The 16,846-nt window shown below is 35.8% G+C and overlaps 1 protein-coding gene across 4 annotated transcripts in view; it reads right to left on the reverse strand.

The window, feature by feature from the left end:
- Positions 1 to 16,846, reverse strand: part of LOC145259186 (medium-chain acyl-CoA ligase ACSF2, mitochondrial-like) — a 138,291-nt gene that overhangs the window by 37,481 nt on the left and 83,964 nt on the right. For all 4 annotated transcript variants that reach the window (XM_080116960.1, XM_080116961.1, XM_080116958.1 and 1 more), the window contains exons 8-9: positions 6,622 to 6,739; positions 2,176 to 2,271 (exon numbers count right to left, since the gene is read on the reverse strand). In XM_080116960.1, the coding sequence (XP_079973086.1) occupies positions 2,176 to 2,271; positions 6,622 to 6,739 (214 nt within the window). The remainder of the gene's footprint in view (positions 1 to 2,175; positions 2,272 to 6,621; positions 6,740 to 16,846) is intronic.

A 16,846-nucleotide genomic window follows, 5' to 3' on the forward strand; every position in this document is an offset into this window, starting at 1 on the left:
ATTGGCGACGGCCGAGCAGGCAAGCACGAGTTCGCAATTATAAAAAATAAAACAACTTGAAACACAAACTCAAGAGAAACAAAAAATTTTAACACATTCTGTATAAATCAGTTGCACTCTTGATGCGTGTGTGACACAATGAACCCTCTGAATCTCTACATCTTAGTAGTCTGTCAAGGCCATGTTTGTCAGTTGATTGGAGTCAGCTCATTTTGCACAACTTGCCATCGACTGTCTCTAACTGAAAACTGTCCTAAACTGTCGTAAAATCAAGACTGCCCATAATCTATTCTTGTCATAAACTTTCATAAAACTAACTATAAATATATTGACCTCTTGATCCTGTTATTATATTTTGTCTATGTATTTTATAGATGCACTTTTACAAAATGAATGCACTCTGATGACCGTGGTTTTTGTAATCATCAGCAACTTGTTAAATCAACAAAGTTTATTTATTTTACAAAATAATAATCTGAAAGGCAAGAGAGTTTGGGTCAGTAGGAGTGGTGGTGTGTGGCTTGATCAGTCGGTCGGATGATGGCAGAAGTGTGTCACTAGCTTTGTTCCTTCTCTCTGTCCGATTGTCTTTGTTTTGACTTTGTTTTTATACTAGCAGTTCAGCCTGACTTTGCCCAGGCCCTATGTACTGTTCATAACTTGCCCTACATGTGAATACATTTTATGTAAAATTTCAAATGTTGAGATAAAAAATTGTCTGAGTAATTTTGTAGAGATTGTAGAGGTCAATTTTTTATAACTTAGACTCCAATTTCGACCCTTTAACATTTATTATTTTGGTCTCAAATCAAAAGACAAAATTTTACCCATGTCCAAGTTACCTACATATAAAATTTCGATTCTTAAGACCCAAAATTGGCAGAGAAATTTGGTAGAATCTGCAAAGATCAACTCTTCAACTTTTTTGCCGTGTGTCTGAATACCTGTTGTATATAAATTTTAAATGTTTAGACCCAAAAATTGCTGAGTAGTTTGCTAGACACCGCAAAGGTCAAATCTTTTGAACTTTGACCCATTGGCAGCTCAAATTTTCGACCCAAACTTATTAAAAAGCTTACCCTATCTCTGAATACCCTTCATGTAAAATTTCAAATGTTTAGACCAGTAATTGCCAAGTAATTTGTTAAAGATCGCAGAGGTCAATTTTTTTAAACTTTGACTTCAATTTAATCCCTTAACATTTTTTTTTGGGGGGGGGGGGCTCAAATCATTTTAAAAAGTAACCCATGTCGAAGTAACTTACATTTAAAATTTCAAGTGTTTAGAAACAAAATTGGCAGAGGAGCTTGGATGAGTTTTCAAAGGCCAAATCGTTGAACTTTGACCCCTTGACAGCCAAATTTCTGACCGAAAACTTATTAAAAAGATTTTCCCGAATTTCAATGCCCTTTCTCGAGTCTATAGACTGAAAAGTGACAGAGTTATTTGGTAGGGAAATGTACACACATACACAAACACATTTTTACTTTTATAAATATATAGATTTAAATCGCCCCAAATTCCTTGATTAGAATTTAATTGTTCTCTTATTTGATTTGAAATACTTTTAACAATTTAAATCCAGAGTTAAATATTTATCTCATTGTTCATGATCTTGATTCTTTGATCGGAATGTAGAGTTGACGTCAATGCCAGTTATCCAATTTATAATTGGTTTTGCCCGGCTCCAATATTTTCTGGTGTTGTCCATCACCTATGCAACACAGTCCTTTGTCCCAGTCACCTGCCACACCTTGATTAACAATTCTATTTCATCTTTCCTTTGTGTGCCTTAGTGAACAACTTCCTTCCCATTGTCTTTCCACCAACCCCACTTCCTATACTTTAGTTCTCGTGATCAACTTATTTCTGTTTTGTTTTTAACTTCCTAACACTTTTTTTTGATCGTTGACAGAATTAAATGCAAACTTTATAAATTTATAAAAAGAATAAATTTTTAAATGCATAAACAAACGAAACAAATAAAAGAAAAACATTTACAATGTTTTTGTTAAAAAAAAATGTTTTTGTTAAAAAACCTTTTGCAAACAATTTTGTAAAGGCAACAGAAAGTAAAAGAAACTAGTGTCAACGTTATATGCGTCCTTTTGACTGTTTCTAATATTGGGGTACTTCAGGTATAATTGATCTCGAATGTTTAGACACTGTACTTACCGTCTTATCATATGCTAATCGCAATCCAACAAAGTAGCTGTTGTTGATAATATTGTAGTGAGAAAGTGTGGCTCCTTTGGATGAACCGGTGGTTCCCTTAAAATAAAAAAGAATTATTACACAGATGAGTATCTGATCATTTCTGGCGGAAAAACATATGCTTATTAGACAATGGTGTGCAGTGATGTGCAGAGAAGTTTATTAAGGCAGGTGCTCAAATGAAAAAGACGGTGACTCGGTGGAGGCACAGATCTAAAATACATTCCTCTGAAAAGGGCACTTTTAAAACATGAGTAAAAGGGGAGGTGCTTGGGCACCACTAGCACCCTTCTGCACGTCGCTGCTGGTGTGACACTATGATCACCTCAACGGCCATGCTAATATAGAAACAAACAAAAAACAAAACCAAGTCATAGGGTATAATTCAGTTGTGCTTGAGAGAAAGTGATACCTTTGTAGTTTGAGACCTCTACGCTATTTGCTGATTGTTGTCTGATCTGTTGGACCCAGTCGACAACCTTCTCTATCCCTCTCCAGGATCTGTTTCCCGAATATTTTGCTAGAAATTAGAGATGCTTTTCCTTAGCATTTCCAACATTGTTATCTAACTACACAGAAGAACAACACCTGTCAAGGCATCACTTGTTTGTGAAGTTCAAGGTATTTTCTGTCATTCATTTTAATGTCGTCGTTTTGTTGTCATTGCTTGATTCATAAAAAGAGACTTTTACGATTTCATGCTTGATTGTTTTGTTTATTTCAAAGCAAAATTCTAACCCGACTGGTCACACATGTACTAATTAGATATAAGATCACGTATTCACATTTGTTTTTCTTTTCTTTTTTTTTCATTTTTTTGTCTTTTCATTTGAGATTGCTTGAAATTAGTAGGTCATTTTGAAAATTTTAAACTTCTGCTTGAATATCAATCAAAGTAGAAAGTGGGCCTTGAGTTTACTTTCATCATAACTCTTGCTTCACTTATTTTGTTCTTTAATCCTCACATTCCATGGGCGATGTTTCTGACAAAGGAGGAAGAATTGCTGGGTTTTTTTTTTAGTAAGAATATATCTAATACTTATTGTTGGTTAGTTTTTGAAGTAGAATATTTTTCTAGTGTTTTTTGTAGCTCCTTACATGAAGTGGCTTCCATAAAAAATAAATAAAAAAACTTCTTCATGACTGAACAGAATTCTAAAATGAGTTTTACCTTAGTGACCAAGCTATACTGCATTTATTTAACTTTTTGTAAAATTTTCAAATTAAAATCAAAAGAAGAAACACAGAATGGCTAAATATGTGGTACATTATTTTCTTTAATGTGAAAAATGTACTATTTTAGTGAAATGTATGCATATTAAAATTTTGCTGAATAATAATGCCGTACATCTTTACAAAAATTACATATGGATGCGTTTTGTGCTTCAAAGACGTGTATAACTTTTGTGTTAAGCAATGTGATTGAAAACTTGAGTAAGTGACTGATTCTATTGACAACTCCAGAATAATAAAAAATGTGTGAACAACAAATATTTATTGGAACACAAGTATGTAATAATAACAAAAACGAAAGGTTATATTGTTCATATTGGAGACACAAGTTGAGGAATTTAACTAATACTAAATCTTCACTAAGGAATTTTGAAATTTACACTGTACTTTTATCTGTAAGAGAAGCTCCAATTTGGAAAAAAAAAATTCTAAGCCATTTTTATTTCTACCTTTGAAAGGTTAACTTTGTATGCAATTACTTGGTTTTATTGGATTCAAGAGTAAATCTGCAATCTTTCAGGTCTTATGAATTATTAAGGTCAACTACCTGAACTTCATGCAGATTAGACAATCCAAAGGGCATCCTCTTAATAACCTTTCAGAGAAATTTGATTCATTTAACAGCAATAACAAAAGTTGTCTGTTTTTTTTTTTTGGCTAATACAACCCTGTAGCAATGCACTCTCTAGCAATTCAAGTTAGTAGCAATGCAATTTTCAGTAATGTAACTTTGTAGCAATGTAACTCTACAATTTATCTCTGTAGCAATTCAATTCTGTAGCGATGCAACTCTACAACAATGCAATCTGTAGCAATACAGCCCTATAGCAATGCAACTCTGTAGCAATGCAGGTTTGCAGTAATGTAACTTTTAAACAATGGAACTCTGCAATAATGTAACCTTGCAGCAATGCAACTCTTTAACAATGCAACTTTGCAGCAATGCAATTCTGCAACAGACTCTAAAATAAACATAACAAAATAATAGCCTTGTTTCTATATTAGAACAATTGTTATCACTTGTTAGTTCCTATTTGGATACATGAACTCATCCAGATGCAAAGGAAATTATTTTAATATTTATCTGGTGTTGCTAAGTTTTTTTTTGTTTTTCTTGTTTTCAAATGTAATATTGAATATTTATTTATATCCAAATAATATTTTAAAATCATTATTTCATCAGGTCAGAGCAACGTTTTTGTCGGTTTGTGAAATGGGCATTTTCTGAAACCATTGTAATTTATTTTATGCACTTTGTTATTACTTAAACATATCACTATAATCTATCTATCTACCTCTCTATTTATATATATATATATATATATATATATATATATGTAAAGGGCAAAATGTGTGTGTGTACATTTTTTTCGTATGTCCGCCAAAGAGGCATTCGGGGTGGTCACTGTTTCTTAGAACTTTTTATATACTCCCTAGATTATAATATGTCCGATTTACAAAAGGAGATCATCTGTATCTTTTATTTCAATAACTTTTATGTTATAAAATTTGCACTGTGATTTCATTTTTTCTACTACTATGATGTGATGTTTGATCTAGAAAACCACACGTTGACATTCGTTTAATCATCTGTTTTTTAAACGTTTAATTTCTATTCGCCTCAAGGCTTCAGGTTCGAGCCTACCTCCCTACTGAAACTTTTTTTTTCTTTTACACCTACAAACAACCGGGCAACACCGAGCACTCCCACTAGTCTATTATATAAAGGGCAAAATGTGCGCGAGCGTTTGTATATGTCTATAAAAGGCGTTTTGCATTGGGCTTCTTGTGTCAGTTAAATTCCTGGAATAGTTTTCTTATACTTTCTATATCGTAATATCTTGCATTTGCAAACGGACAGTGTCTCTATCTTTTTTTTTTGACCGAGTTAAATAAAATTCCCACCATTCCGTCGTCTCCAGTGTTTGTTTGTATTTTTCGTATAAATAAAGCAAAACTATTCCAACAGAAATGCCTTTGACCTTCAGGCTAAGATCACAGTGTAGTATCTGTTATGACGCTTCACTTAAATTAAGCCCTTGGCCAATGTAGAGGAAACCCTTCATACTGAGACAGTGAAATTTTTGGGGGGATACTGCCAGAGTGCCCCCCTTTTGGGGGGAGTTGATTTTCCCCCACATTAAAAACAACCTTCGTGGGAGGTTTAAAAGCAACGCCTTTTCTGCAAGTCATCTTTTTGATTGACTATGTTAAATTTGAATGCTTTACACTTCCTGTCGCGTCATGGAATAGGGGTAAGACGTCAGATTTTCTTTCACTTTCTTTTCCACCTTCACGTCACGGGTTCAAGCCTACCACTAATTTTTTTTTTTTTTTTTGCTCAACACACCTACAAACATCCGGACAACGCCAGGCACCCAGGCTAGTTTATTTATGTTTTCTTTCAGATTATTAAAGCATAGTTTATATTTTTCTGCAATTATCCCCCACGTTGACCTAAAAATATCTTCATTAGTCAACAGAAAGGGAGTCATTTTACCATCAAGATAATATTCGTCGTCACACAGCACTACTGATCAAAGATCTATGAGAATTTAGTTAGGAACTCTTCATCCATCCTGCATATTCTCCTGACCTAGGTCACTTGGATTATCACTTATTTGAAGAATTACAAAACCATTTAAATCATTTAATATCACGATAGGAGATTAAACATGAGTTAGATTCATATTTCACATTAAAATGTAAAGACATTTATGAACGAGGCATTTATAAACTTGTTGACAGATGAAATCAAGTTATAAAGAACAAAGATCATTATTTTTATTTTCAAGATAAAATTTTAAATCATAAATAATTTTTGCACCGAACTTATACTTTAATCAACATGGATCCATTATAGTCAGTTGGTATGAAGCCCATCTTTTCCACATGCTGTCAACTAGTAAACTTAGTTCATTACAATCGGTTCTTTGACCCCTCCCCTTCTTATGTGTCATCAGGTAGCAACTGATTCCCAACTCTATTCCATCACTATTCTCTGACACTGGACACAGAAAAGTAGTAAAAAATCTATGTCTTCTATAAAATATATAAACATTAATAAATTGACAATGACAGACAAGAGAAGACAACTTTGACAGAAAAAAAAAATAATAATTGTACATAATTTACATAGTGTTAAGCATAAGTAATCGAACTGTTTGTACTTACAGATGTGAATTGTATATTGACCGGATCATCAAACTGTATTTTATTCTGAATATCAAGAATATATTGGCGTGCTTTTGTTGTTCCTGCCTGTACTACATCGTTAAATAAAAATGTACCACTGAAATAATAAAAAAATACATCATATATATATATATTTATTGCACGGACGTCCCCCCCCCCTTTAAAATTCATCATTCAATAAGGTAAAAAGCTATAGCAAACATCTAAATGAGTATTTTAACCATAGTTCCTGATTTCAAAAAGCGAAAAATTAAAAGGTAAATTTCTCTATATATTTTTATATATATATACACCTTTATATCTATGTATATGTATATATGTGTGTCTATTTTTTCATATATATGCATGTATATATTTGAAATGTGGTACTTAAATCAAACTTATAATTTAAATTCAAATCTATATTTTAATCTATTTCTTTTCTATCTCTAACCCATATTAATTTTCTTATAAATTTTAAATCCAGACCTTTTATTTCAATTTTTTTCAGATACATCTGCCTTACTTTTAATGCTAGGTTTATTTATGGTGTCTTTTAAATTTAATAAAAACCCTTCAAAATTTGCTGACGAGGAGACCTTGCTTATTAAAAAACTATATGTAATTATTGTACGTAACTTGATGTCTACCACAATAAAAAGCATTGTTTTCCGAAACGATCGTACAGATAATTGATTTTGTTGTTGTTCCTTCTTATGAAACGGATTTTTAATTTAATTATAATTTGATTTTTAAATTTTAAATTATCAATCACATTACTTAATATATATATATATATATATATATATATATATATATATATATATATATATATATAGCAGCAACTCATTAATCAAGCACGACTGATTGAACACAGAGTTATTATTTTTTCCGATCTTTCTGGTTATCTTTTCCATTTGTCGAATGTTTTTTTTTTTTTTTTAAATTTTAACAGGTACGATTTTCCTAGCCAAAATATCAGCAGAAAATATTGCGTTTTGGAGCCGGTCTGGATCTATAAAAAGGGTATTTTTCATCCAAACGAATTAGGCGACACAAGTCAGCATGCTGTAACATCATCTGCATGGACGTTAAAAATGCGCATACGCTCAATAATTTATTCCTCCACATGGAGATGGACTTGTTACCCTGATGGACTTTTTATTTTTACCCTTTTTTATCTTTCCGCTAAAATAAGCGAGGGACTTTTATATTGTTTAATTCTTCCTGAAAAAGAACTGTTTTCTTCATTACATAAAAGAACATGTAATTCTTCACTTATTCTCTTCAAATTTTAACATAAAAAAAAAAAACATTTACCCAGTCAAGAAGGATTTCTTCGTTTCACTCTACCCGACTAATGGACACTATAAACAATATTAGTGTAACACACAAAAAATGACAAATAAATTTATACTTTCCTTTTTGTTTTGACAAGCCGGGGCAATAATAAAGATTTTATCTCTTTTAAAAGCATTGTTCAAATTTAAATACATGAAAGCATAGGAGCCGTTTCATTATTTCTTCTTTATAAAAAAAAACAAACTTTGTATCAGGTTGCAATAAAGCATAAACAAATAAATAAATTTATCACATGTCAAATGCATTAATAAATGCACTTTTTATGGATTTTGGAATAATTTATTTGGATGTGACAAATATTTTGCTCTATTTTTAATGCAGATTATTATGATGTGTATGGTCACAAAGGTCCTGGATATGGCCTTGATATGGCCTGGATATCCAGGCCCTGGATATGGCCTGGATATTTTGCTCTATTTTTAATGCAGATTATTATGATGTGTATGGTCACAAAGGTCCTGGATATGGCCTTGATATGGCCTGGATATCCAGGCCCTGGATATGGCCTGGATATTTTGCTCTATTTTTAATGCAGATTATTATGATGTGTATGGTCACAAAGGTCCTGGATATGGCCTTGAACTATATCCGATAGTGAGGCCCCAGCTTGCGGGCTTTGGGAAGTGTGGAGCCACCCTTTAATTGCCATTGCTCCCAGGTCCACTCTGACTCGGAGTGGTAGTACCTGTTAGGGTCCCAACTATGGGTTAAATAGAAACTGACTTGAAAAAAAAAAATTCTATTAAAACCTTTTCTTCAAAATCACTGGATTCGGCATTAAATGACCTAAAAAGGGTTGATATGCCGTAAAACAAAAACAACCAACCAATCCATATCCCCCAAAATTGAGTAATTTATGTAATATTTTAGCTTTTTGTTCACTGTCTGTCCTAGATGTTATCTAAGTTAGATTGCCCCAATTTTAATTCAAATTTTATTGTTTTTCCCCTTATCATAAGATTGTATAGATTACATAATAGACTAGACAAAAAGGTCGATTTTTATCTCAAGTGATGACCTTAAGAAATAAAGGAGATATTCATTATCTCAAAGAAATAAATTTGGTTGTGCTTTCAAATAAAAAAGAAAACAAGGAACTTAATAATAATAAAAACAGATATTTATACATTATCACATTTAAATAATACAAATGAAAACTTAAAAGAAAGCATGTTTGTAGCATTTGGATTATTCAAACTATTATTTTTATCTTGAATTTTAGTTTCACAAAAAACATATACATATATTTATTACTGGTCGGAATTGTTACCCAACACTGATGAAACACTAGTGTATGCAAGTCTGAATTAATGATAATTATTATATATATTTCTGTATGCTAGAACGTTCTCATCTTAAATTCTACACAATTATGCAGAATGTAGAAACTATGCATATACAACCGTTCGAAAGACTAAATCTTTATTTTAAAGGACCTCGACCAAGCAAAACAAGAAACCGATATATATTAACTGTTGTTGACGAATATTCACAGTTTCCTTTTGCCTGCACTTGCTCAGACATATCGGGTACTGCAATTATACAATTCCTCTGTTCACTATTCGCTTTCTGTGGAGTTCCTGCCTATATACATTCAGACCGAGGGGCTCTTCAATGTCAGAGCAGCTTCGACAATTTCTACAAGAACGAAGAGTAGCTATAAGCTGGACAACTCCCTACAACCCTAAGGGTAATGGCTAATGCGAAAGATATAACAGCATTATTTGGAAGACAGTTCAATTGGCTGCATTAAATAACAGATGTCTGATAGATAATTGGGAAAATCTCCTTTCTGTTGCATTATGCGCCATACAATCCCTATTGTGTAAAATCACGAATGCCACCCCACACAAAAGGTTTTTACCTTTTCAGCGACAGAGTTCGGCATGAGTATTGCTTCCATCTTGGCCCTTCCTGATTCTGTATTGTGTTTCTGAGATGACATGCACATTACACCAACAACGATCCCTTGGTGGATAAGGTAGAGCTTATAAAGGTGAACCCCCAGTACACTCTAGTATGGCATGCAGACGGTAGAGAGTCTAATGTGTCTCTCAGAAACCTAGCATCTGCTGGAGACATATAGGACCACGGCCAACCCCTGAGGACAGACCAATTTCCCCTGACACTAAAGCCCATCCGGAATATCAAGACATTAAAATTGCTCCTGACATGTTGTCTAATGACACTGTCTCCGTTGGGGCTCCATCAGACACTTCGGATGGGCCAACACCTGAATCCCTGACAGATAAAGGACTAGAACTGAAAAAATGTGTTCATCGAGAGATTTACTATTATGCAGAATGGCTCCTCTGAGAAGGCAACATTCTGGAGTAAGGTATTTTAAAGCCCACAGACTGGCTTGTACAGAAAAACTTTCCTGGTCGAGTACTCTGACCCAAGGCGGCCACTGCGAGCTCATAGGGAGCCTGGACATTTAATGGGCTTTCCTCCCTATGAGTGAGAAATTTGGTGGGGGAGAATGTTGTGAATATGGATTATCTCCTCTTTGATAATCTAAGCTATAAAAGCAGTGTATTTCCGTCAAATTCTTAATTGAATAAAAATATTACTATATGGAATCTCTTGTCCTGTTTTCATTACAGTAATCACTTCTTAATTTCAATAGCATTTACTTTTTTAATTTCAATAGTATTCACTTCTTAATTTAAATAGTATTAACTTTTTGTGGGTTATATGGCTAGAAAGAAAAAAAAAAACGTACCGGTTTTTTTTTTTTTTTGTATGTGCCGAGAGCATTGCAAGCTGAAGAATAAAAACCTCTTTTTTGTTTGCATGAATATTTAACAGTATTCGGCAGTTAAAAGGAAAACTTTAATTTCAATACTAAAAGATATTTAACGGTATTCGGCAGTTAAAAGGAAAACTTTAATTTCAATACTAAAAGATATTTAACGGTATTCGGCAGTTAAAAGGAAAACTTTAATTTCAATACTAAAAGATATTTAACAGTATTCGGCAGTTAAAAGGAAAACTTTAATTTCAATACTAAAAGTTATTTAACCGTATTCGGCAGTTAAAAGGAAAACTTTAATTTCAATACTAAAAGACATTTAACGGTATTCGGCAGTTAAAAGGAAAACTTTAATTTCAATACTAAAAGATATTTAACCGTATTCGGCAGTTAAAAGGAAAACTTTAATTTCAATACTAAAAGATATTTAACAGTATTCGGCAGTTAAAAGGAAAACTTTAATTTCAATACTAAAAGTTATTTAACCGTATTCGGCAGTTAAAAGGAAAACTTTAATTTCAATACTAAAAGACATTTAACGGTATTCGGCAGTTAAAAGGAAAACTTTAATTTCAATACTAAAAGATATTTAACCGTATTCGGCAGTTAAAAGGAAAACTTTAATTTCAATACTAAAAGTTATTTAACGGTATTCGGCAGTTAAAAGGAAAACTTTAATTTCCATACTAAAAGTTATTTAACCGTATTCGGCAGTTAAAAGGAAAACTTTAATTTCAATACTAAAAGTTATTTAACCGTATTCGGCAGTTAAAGGAAAACTTTAATTTCAATACTAAAAGACATTTAACAGTATTCGGCAGTTAAAGGAAAACTTTAATTTCAATACTAAAAGATATTTAACCGTATTCGGCAGTTAAAAGGAAAACTTTAATTTCAATACTAAAAGATATTTCGGCCTATCAAACAGGTTAACATGGCTGACTGGAGACTCTCAACTTAGATGTTGAGACCCTTCACTTGGGAGGGTCACCTAATTAAATGGCTGGAAAAATTAAAGATGTTGGCAAGGTTGCAAAAAATCGAAGATGTGGTCACCCTGCTGCCGCTCTACTTAGAGGGGGAAGCCCTCACTATTTACCAGCAGATGCGCGATGAAGATAAGGGAGACCTTGCCTCAGTGGAGCAAAGATTGAAATTGGCTTTTGCTGAGAGTCCATTTGAAGCACTCGGCAAGCTTGCAAGTTTGAAGTGGACTGGAGAGTCTATTGACGTCTTTGCTGTGGAGATCAGGAGACTGGCAGGATTGGCTGGTTATGTGGGCAGGAGCCTGGAGATGACGGTAAAGCTATACCAAGTGAACGGCTTCCCAGAAGAAATCTCTGTGAACATGCAGAGAATCACTGAGATCAATACGATGGAAGTGGACAATCTCTTGGTCCACGCCAGATTCCTAGTCAAGAATGTCAAGGGCCCAATCATGGCTGCAGCTGTGAGTTGAAATAAGTGCATGAGGCCCCACTTGAATGACGAGAGACAGGCAGCGAGGCAACAGGAGGGGAGACCTGCTATCAAGTGCTTCCAGTGCCATGGTGCTCACATGCTCAAGGACTGCAAAGAGCCAAGACCGGGGGTCACCTGCTACTGATGTGGATGAGTGGGGCACATTAGCCGCTATTGTGTTACTACACGGGACCAGAGAAGCGAGTAAAGGGGAGCCATTGCACCAGTGGTTCCTCCTTCTATGTGGAAATGGTGCACAACAAAACGTTGCCTCAGTTACCGGTAGTAATCAATGGGAAGAGAGCCATGGCCCTTGTTGACTCAGGCTGCACCACGACATTGGTAACAAAGAATGTCACTAAATCATGGAGTGGAGCCAAGAGTATTAAGACCATGGATGGTAGGGAGGTGAAATGCCTAGGAGAGAGAACAGTAGAAGTACTTGTGCAAGGTGTGCCTATTAGACTAAGAGCCCTAGTGTTGGATCATCTGGTTGGTGATGTTAATGTGGTTTTAGGTGTAAGTGCGATCAACCAATTGGGGGGGGCGCTACGTTGAGAGGGGGCCAAGTAACTTTCGGACGCCTCAGCGCAGTAGGAATGGCAGGAGTGGAAGGTGATAGAAATATCAGAACTTAAAAACCGGAGGTTTGCTGCATTGAGGACGAGGATTTCCTGGCGAGGTTCGATGGTGAGAGGTGGACAGCGGAATGGAAATGGATCTCCTGGCCTCCGGAACTACGAAACAAAGTAAGCTGCTACGAGAAAACACTGTAAGGAGAAATAAGAAAAGGATTCGAAGAAGAAGTGAAGAGGTGGATGGAGGAGGGAATTCTGAAACCATGGACAGGGGAAGAAAAAGGAGTGCTACCATTACTGGCGGTTGTTCAACCCACAAAGAACAAAGTTAGATCGGTACTGGATTTCAGAGAATTAAGCATATACGTAGCCTGCCACACTGGAAAGAGGGTTGACGTATGCGAGGAGGTTATGAGGAAATGGAGGAGGAGGGAGCGGGCCACTAAGATTGTCGACCTGAGGTCGGCTTATCTCCAGATCCATGTAGATGAAAAACTCTGGCAACATCAATTGGTCCGGTACAAGGGGAAGATGTATTGCCTGACGAGGTTAGGCTTTGGGCTGAGCTCAGCCCCCAAAATTATGGCTGCCATGCTGAAGACGGTGCTGAGTAAAGACTGTACAGTGGACAAGGCCACTAGTTTGTACATTGACGACATTCTTGTGGAGGAAGCAGAGGTGGCAGTGGAGAAAGTGAGAGGCCATGTCGTGAGGTATGGGTTGACTGCAAAACTGGCAGAGTCTCTGGATGGAGGAGTGGCGTTGGGGTTGAAACTATGCTGAGATGGCAAAGGAAGCTTTGTCTTTAGATGAAGGAATGCAATACCCGAAATCGGAACCAACCTGACAAAACGAGAACTCTTCTCGGTCTGCAGGAGATTGGTAGGACACTATCCAATCGCCGGCTGGCTCAGGATAGTATGCAGGTTTATTAAACGACAAACGGGCACCGATGGCTGGGAGGGCCGTGTGACGAAGGAGGTCACAAACATGCTACAAGAAATCATCGCGAGAGTGACGAAAGAAGACCCAATAAAGGGGGAATGGTAGTCAGCGGCAGAGACGTGGGGGTGATTTGGTGCGATGCCAGCAGTCTGGCATTGGGCATCGTATTAGAGATGGGAGGTGTAACTGTGGAAGATGCGGCGTGGCTAAGGAAGAAAAACGACTATTCCCATATCAACATAGCCGAACTGGAGGTCACTATGAAAGGAATCAATCTGGCCCTGAAGTGGGGATTGAAAACGATTGAAATCAAATCCGATTCGGCAACAGTAGTTTCATGGATCAGGTCGGCAGTGACTGGCGATAAGAGAGTTAGGATCAGAGGTGCTGCAGAAATGCTGATCAAGCACAGGCTTGGAGCACTTGCAAATTTGATAGTGGAATTCCAGTTGAAGGTATCTGTAGTGCTGATCCCATCAGAGAAGAACAAGGCGGATTCGATGACACGGGTAAAGAAGGTCTGGCTGCAAGAGACAAAGGAGGTTTCCTCAGTATGCTGTGCAGGGGAGGAAGTTAAAAAGTTACATGAACTGCACCACTTTGGTCGAGAACGGACATTATTCCTGGCAAGAGAGGTTCACCCGGAAACCACCGAGAAGGAGGTCAGGGAGGTAGTGGAACACTGTCAGGAGTGCCAATCGATAGACCCCGGACCATCCAGACATGAAGCAGGAGAGTTACCCATTGCAGAGGACTGGAAGTGATTGCCCATTGATGTGACCCATTATCGCCATAAGCTGTATCTGTCGATGTTCGACTGTGGATCGGGGAAGTTTGCCATATGGAGAGAGATCAGGGCAGAAGCTGCATGGGCGATTGGAGAGGTCATCGAAGAAATATTTTTGGAAAGAGGGCCGGTTGAGGAACTGTTAATGGACAATGGCCCCGCTTTCTGATCAGAAGCCTTTAAAGAGGTGTGTGATAAGTGGGGAGTAAGGCAATTTTTTAATTTAAATAGCATTCACTTCCTAATTTCAATAGCATTCACTTCTTAATTTCAATAGTATTCACTTCTTAATTTCAATAGCATTCACTTCTTAATTTCAGCAGTATTCACTTTTTTATTTAAATAGTATTCACTTCCTAATTTCGATAGCATTCATTTGTTAATTTCAATAGTATTCACTTCTAAATTAAAATAGCATTCAATTCCTAATTTCAATAGTATTCTCTTCTCAATTTAAATAGCATTCAGTTCTTAATTTCAATAGCATTCACTTCTGTTGAAGCTCAACTGCACACATGGAATACATAACTACAACACAGAAGTAAAGTAGAACAGATATATTGAAAGAAAGTATTTACATAGAGTCTGTTGGTATAGTCATAGTGAGACCGTCCCTGAATAAGGTGTTGGCTGGGTGGTCGTCCATTCTCGATCTCATGTCTCTCGGAGTGTTTTGTTGAGTCTCTCTTTGGATCTTTTCCATCTTTACAGTATCAAGCATATTTATATAGTTTACACTCCACATATGGTAATTTAAGTAGATCCTACCACAAGCACCTCTCCCAAGCCTTGGAGTCCCTTTTGGATTTCAAATGGCTTCATATATGGAATGATGATTATGGGGTATCTTCATCGTAGGTTACATTTGCATACTTTATATGAATATGTCCATCAGCATAATTTTTTAATATCGTTTATGCTTTAAATTCACATCCAATGGGTCTGTGAACTTTTGTTTCCTACCGGATCTTCTTGTTTCAGGAGTATTTTGCAGAGGTTTCACTTAATTAATTCTATGGGGTCTTCCTCCTCACCCGGTATATTCTCTTTATGCTCTTGTAAGTTACATTTTTTAGTTGGTTCTGGTGCCTGTTATGAGTATTTTTCTGCTCTTTAATTATGTCAATTAGGTCACCGATTCTCTTATCCACCATGCCTCGCTCCAAAAACGCAACGTTATTTTTGTAGCACTTGAAAAATACCTTCTCCTCGAAGATGAATCTTTTTCTAGATGTATACCTAGTATTCTTTACTATATTCTGTTTCGGTAAGATTTTGCCAAACACTTAACTTTTCTGGTGAACATTAGTTTAGCAGATGTTAGGTTTGAGGGTGTTCTCTGGTTCAGCGTAATCCTGTACACTTGTAGGAACTACTGAAGCACCTTGTCCATTGGAACTCCTGGGCTTTTTTCGGAGCATGCTTTAAGGTATTGACAAATTTTTCTGCGAGCCCATTGACCTCGGATGATACACTCCTTACTATGATATCTTCTAAGTAGGCGCATGCAAATGTTACAAGAAAAAGAGCCCTTTTCTTGTAAGTAAGAAAAGCATTAGATAAACCGAGATTCGAACCTTGTAAGCAAGGTTCGGAAATAGATGCAGAAAGGAATTAGCATTATTCAGTTTCACATGAAATAGTTAGATATATTGTTGTAAAAGGAATTTTAATTGTTCAATTCTTTTTATGAAAACTGCATTAAAATAAGGTCATCAAGAAGAACGAATTAAAAACATATTGAAAAATAAGTAAGGTTGAAAAATAGGTTAGTAAGAATTCTTTATCTGCAGAAATGGTTTGGACATGTGCGAACCATGCATTTTTAGGCCACGTGAGTTTCCACGTGTGTGTGGCACGTTTTGAAGCCATACATGACGTCATAGCAGAAAATTAATTCTCAACATAGTTTGATAGTTTTAGTGAAATTAGAGAGACGGACAGAAAGAATTGGAGACGAAGATAGGAGACAGAGTGACATGGAGAGGAGGGTCCCTTTAGAAGCGAAGGAGAAAGTTTTAAACATGTAGAAACAACTTTGAAATTCTGGATGTCATCATCATTTCGACCGGTCGAGCGATAACATCATCATCATATTTTTGTAACTGCCGACTTCGTGTCATCATTCTATCAAATTGAAGGTAATGTGAAATCACCTTATATGAACATTGTTCCCACTCATCTTTATAATCAACTTTGTGTATAACTCATCTAAGTAATGACTGTCTCCTCCTCTTGTGATATAAGAACTGATCACCCTCCCTCAACTCTCCTACGAGATATATTATAAGAAACCCCAGACTGTAAAATGTTATAAATGTCACTGCTCTCTTCTAT

This window comes from Euprymna scolopes, chromosome 34, assembly GCF_053919585.1.
Source record: "Euprymna scolopes isolate OS-2025 chromosome 34, ASM5391958v1, whole genome shotgun sequence".
In the NCBI taxonomy this organism is placed as follows: Eukaryota; Metazoa; Mollusca; class Cephalopoda; order Sepiida; family Sepiolidae; genus Euprymna; species Euprymna scolopes.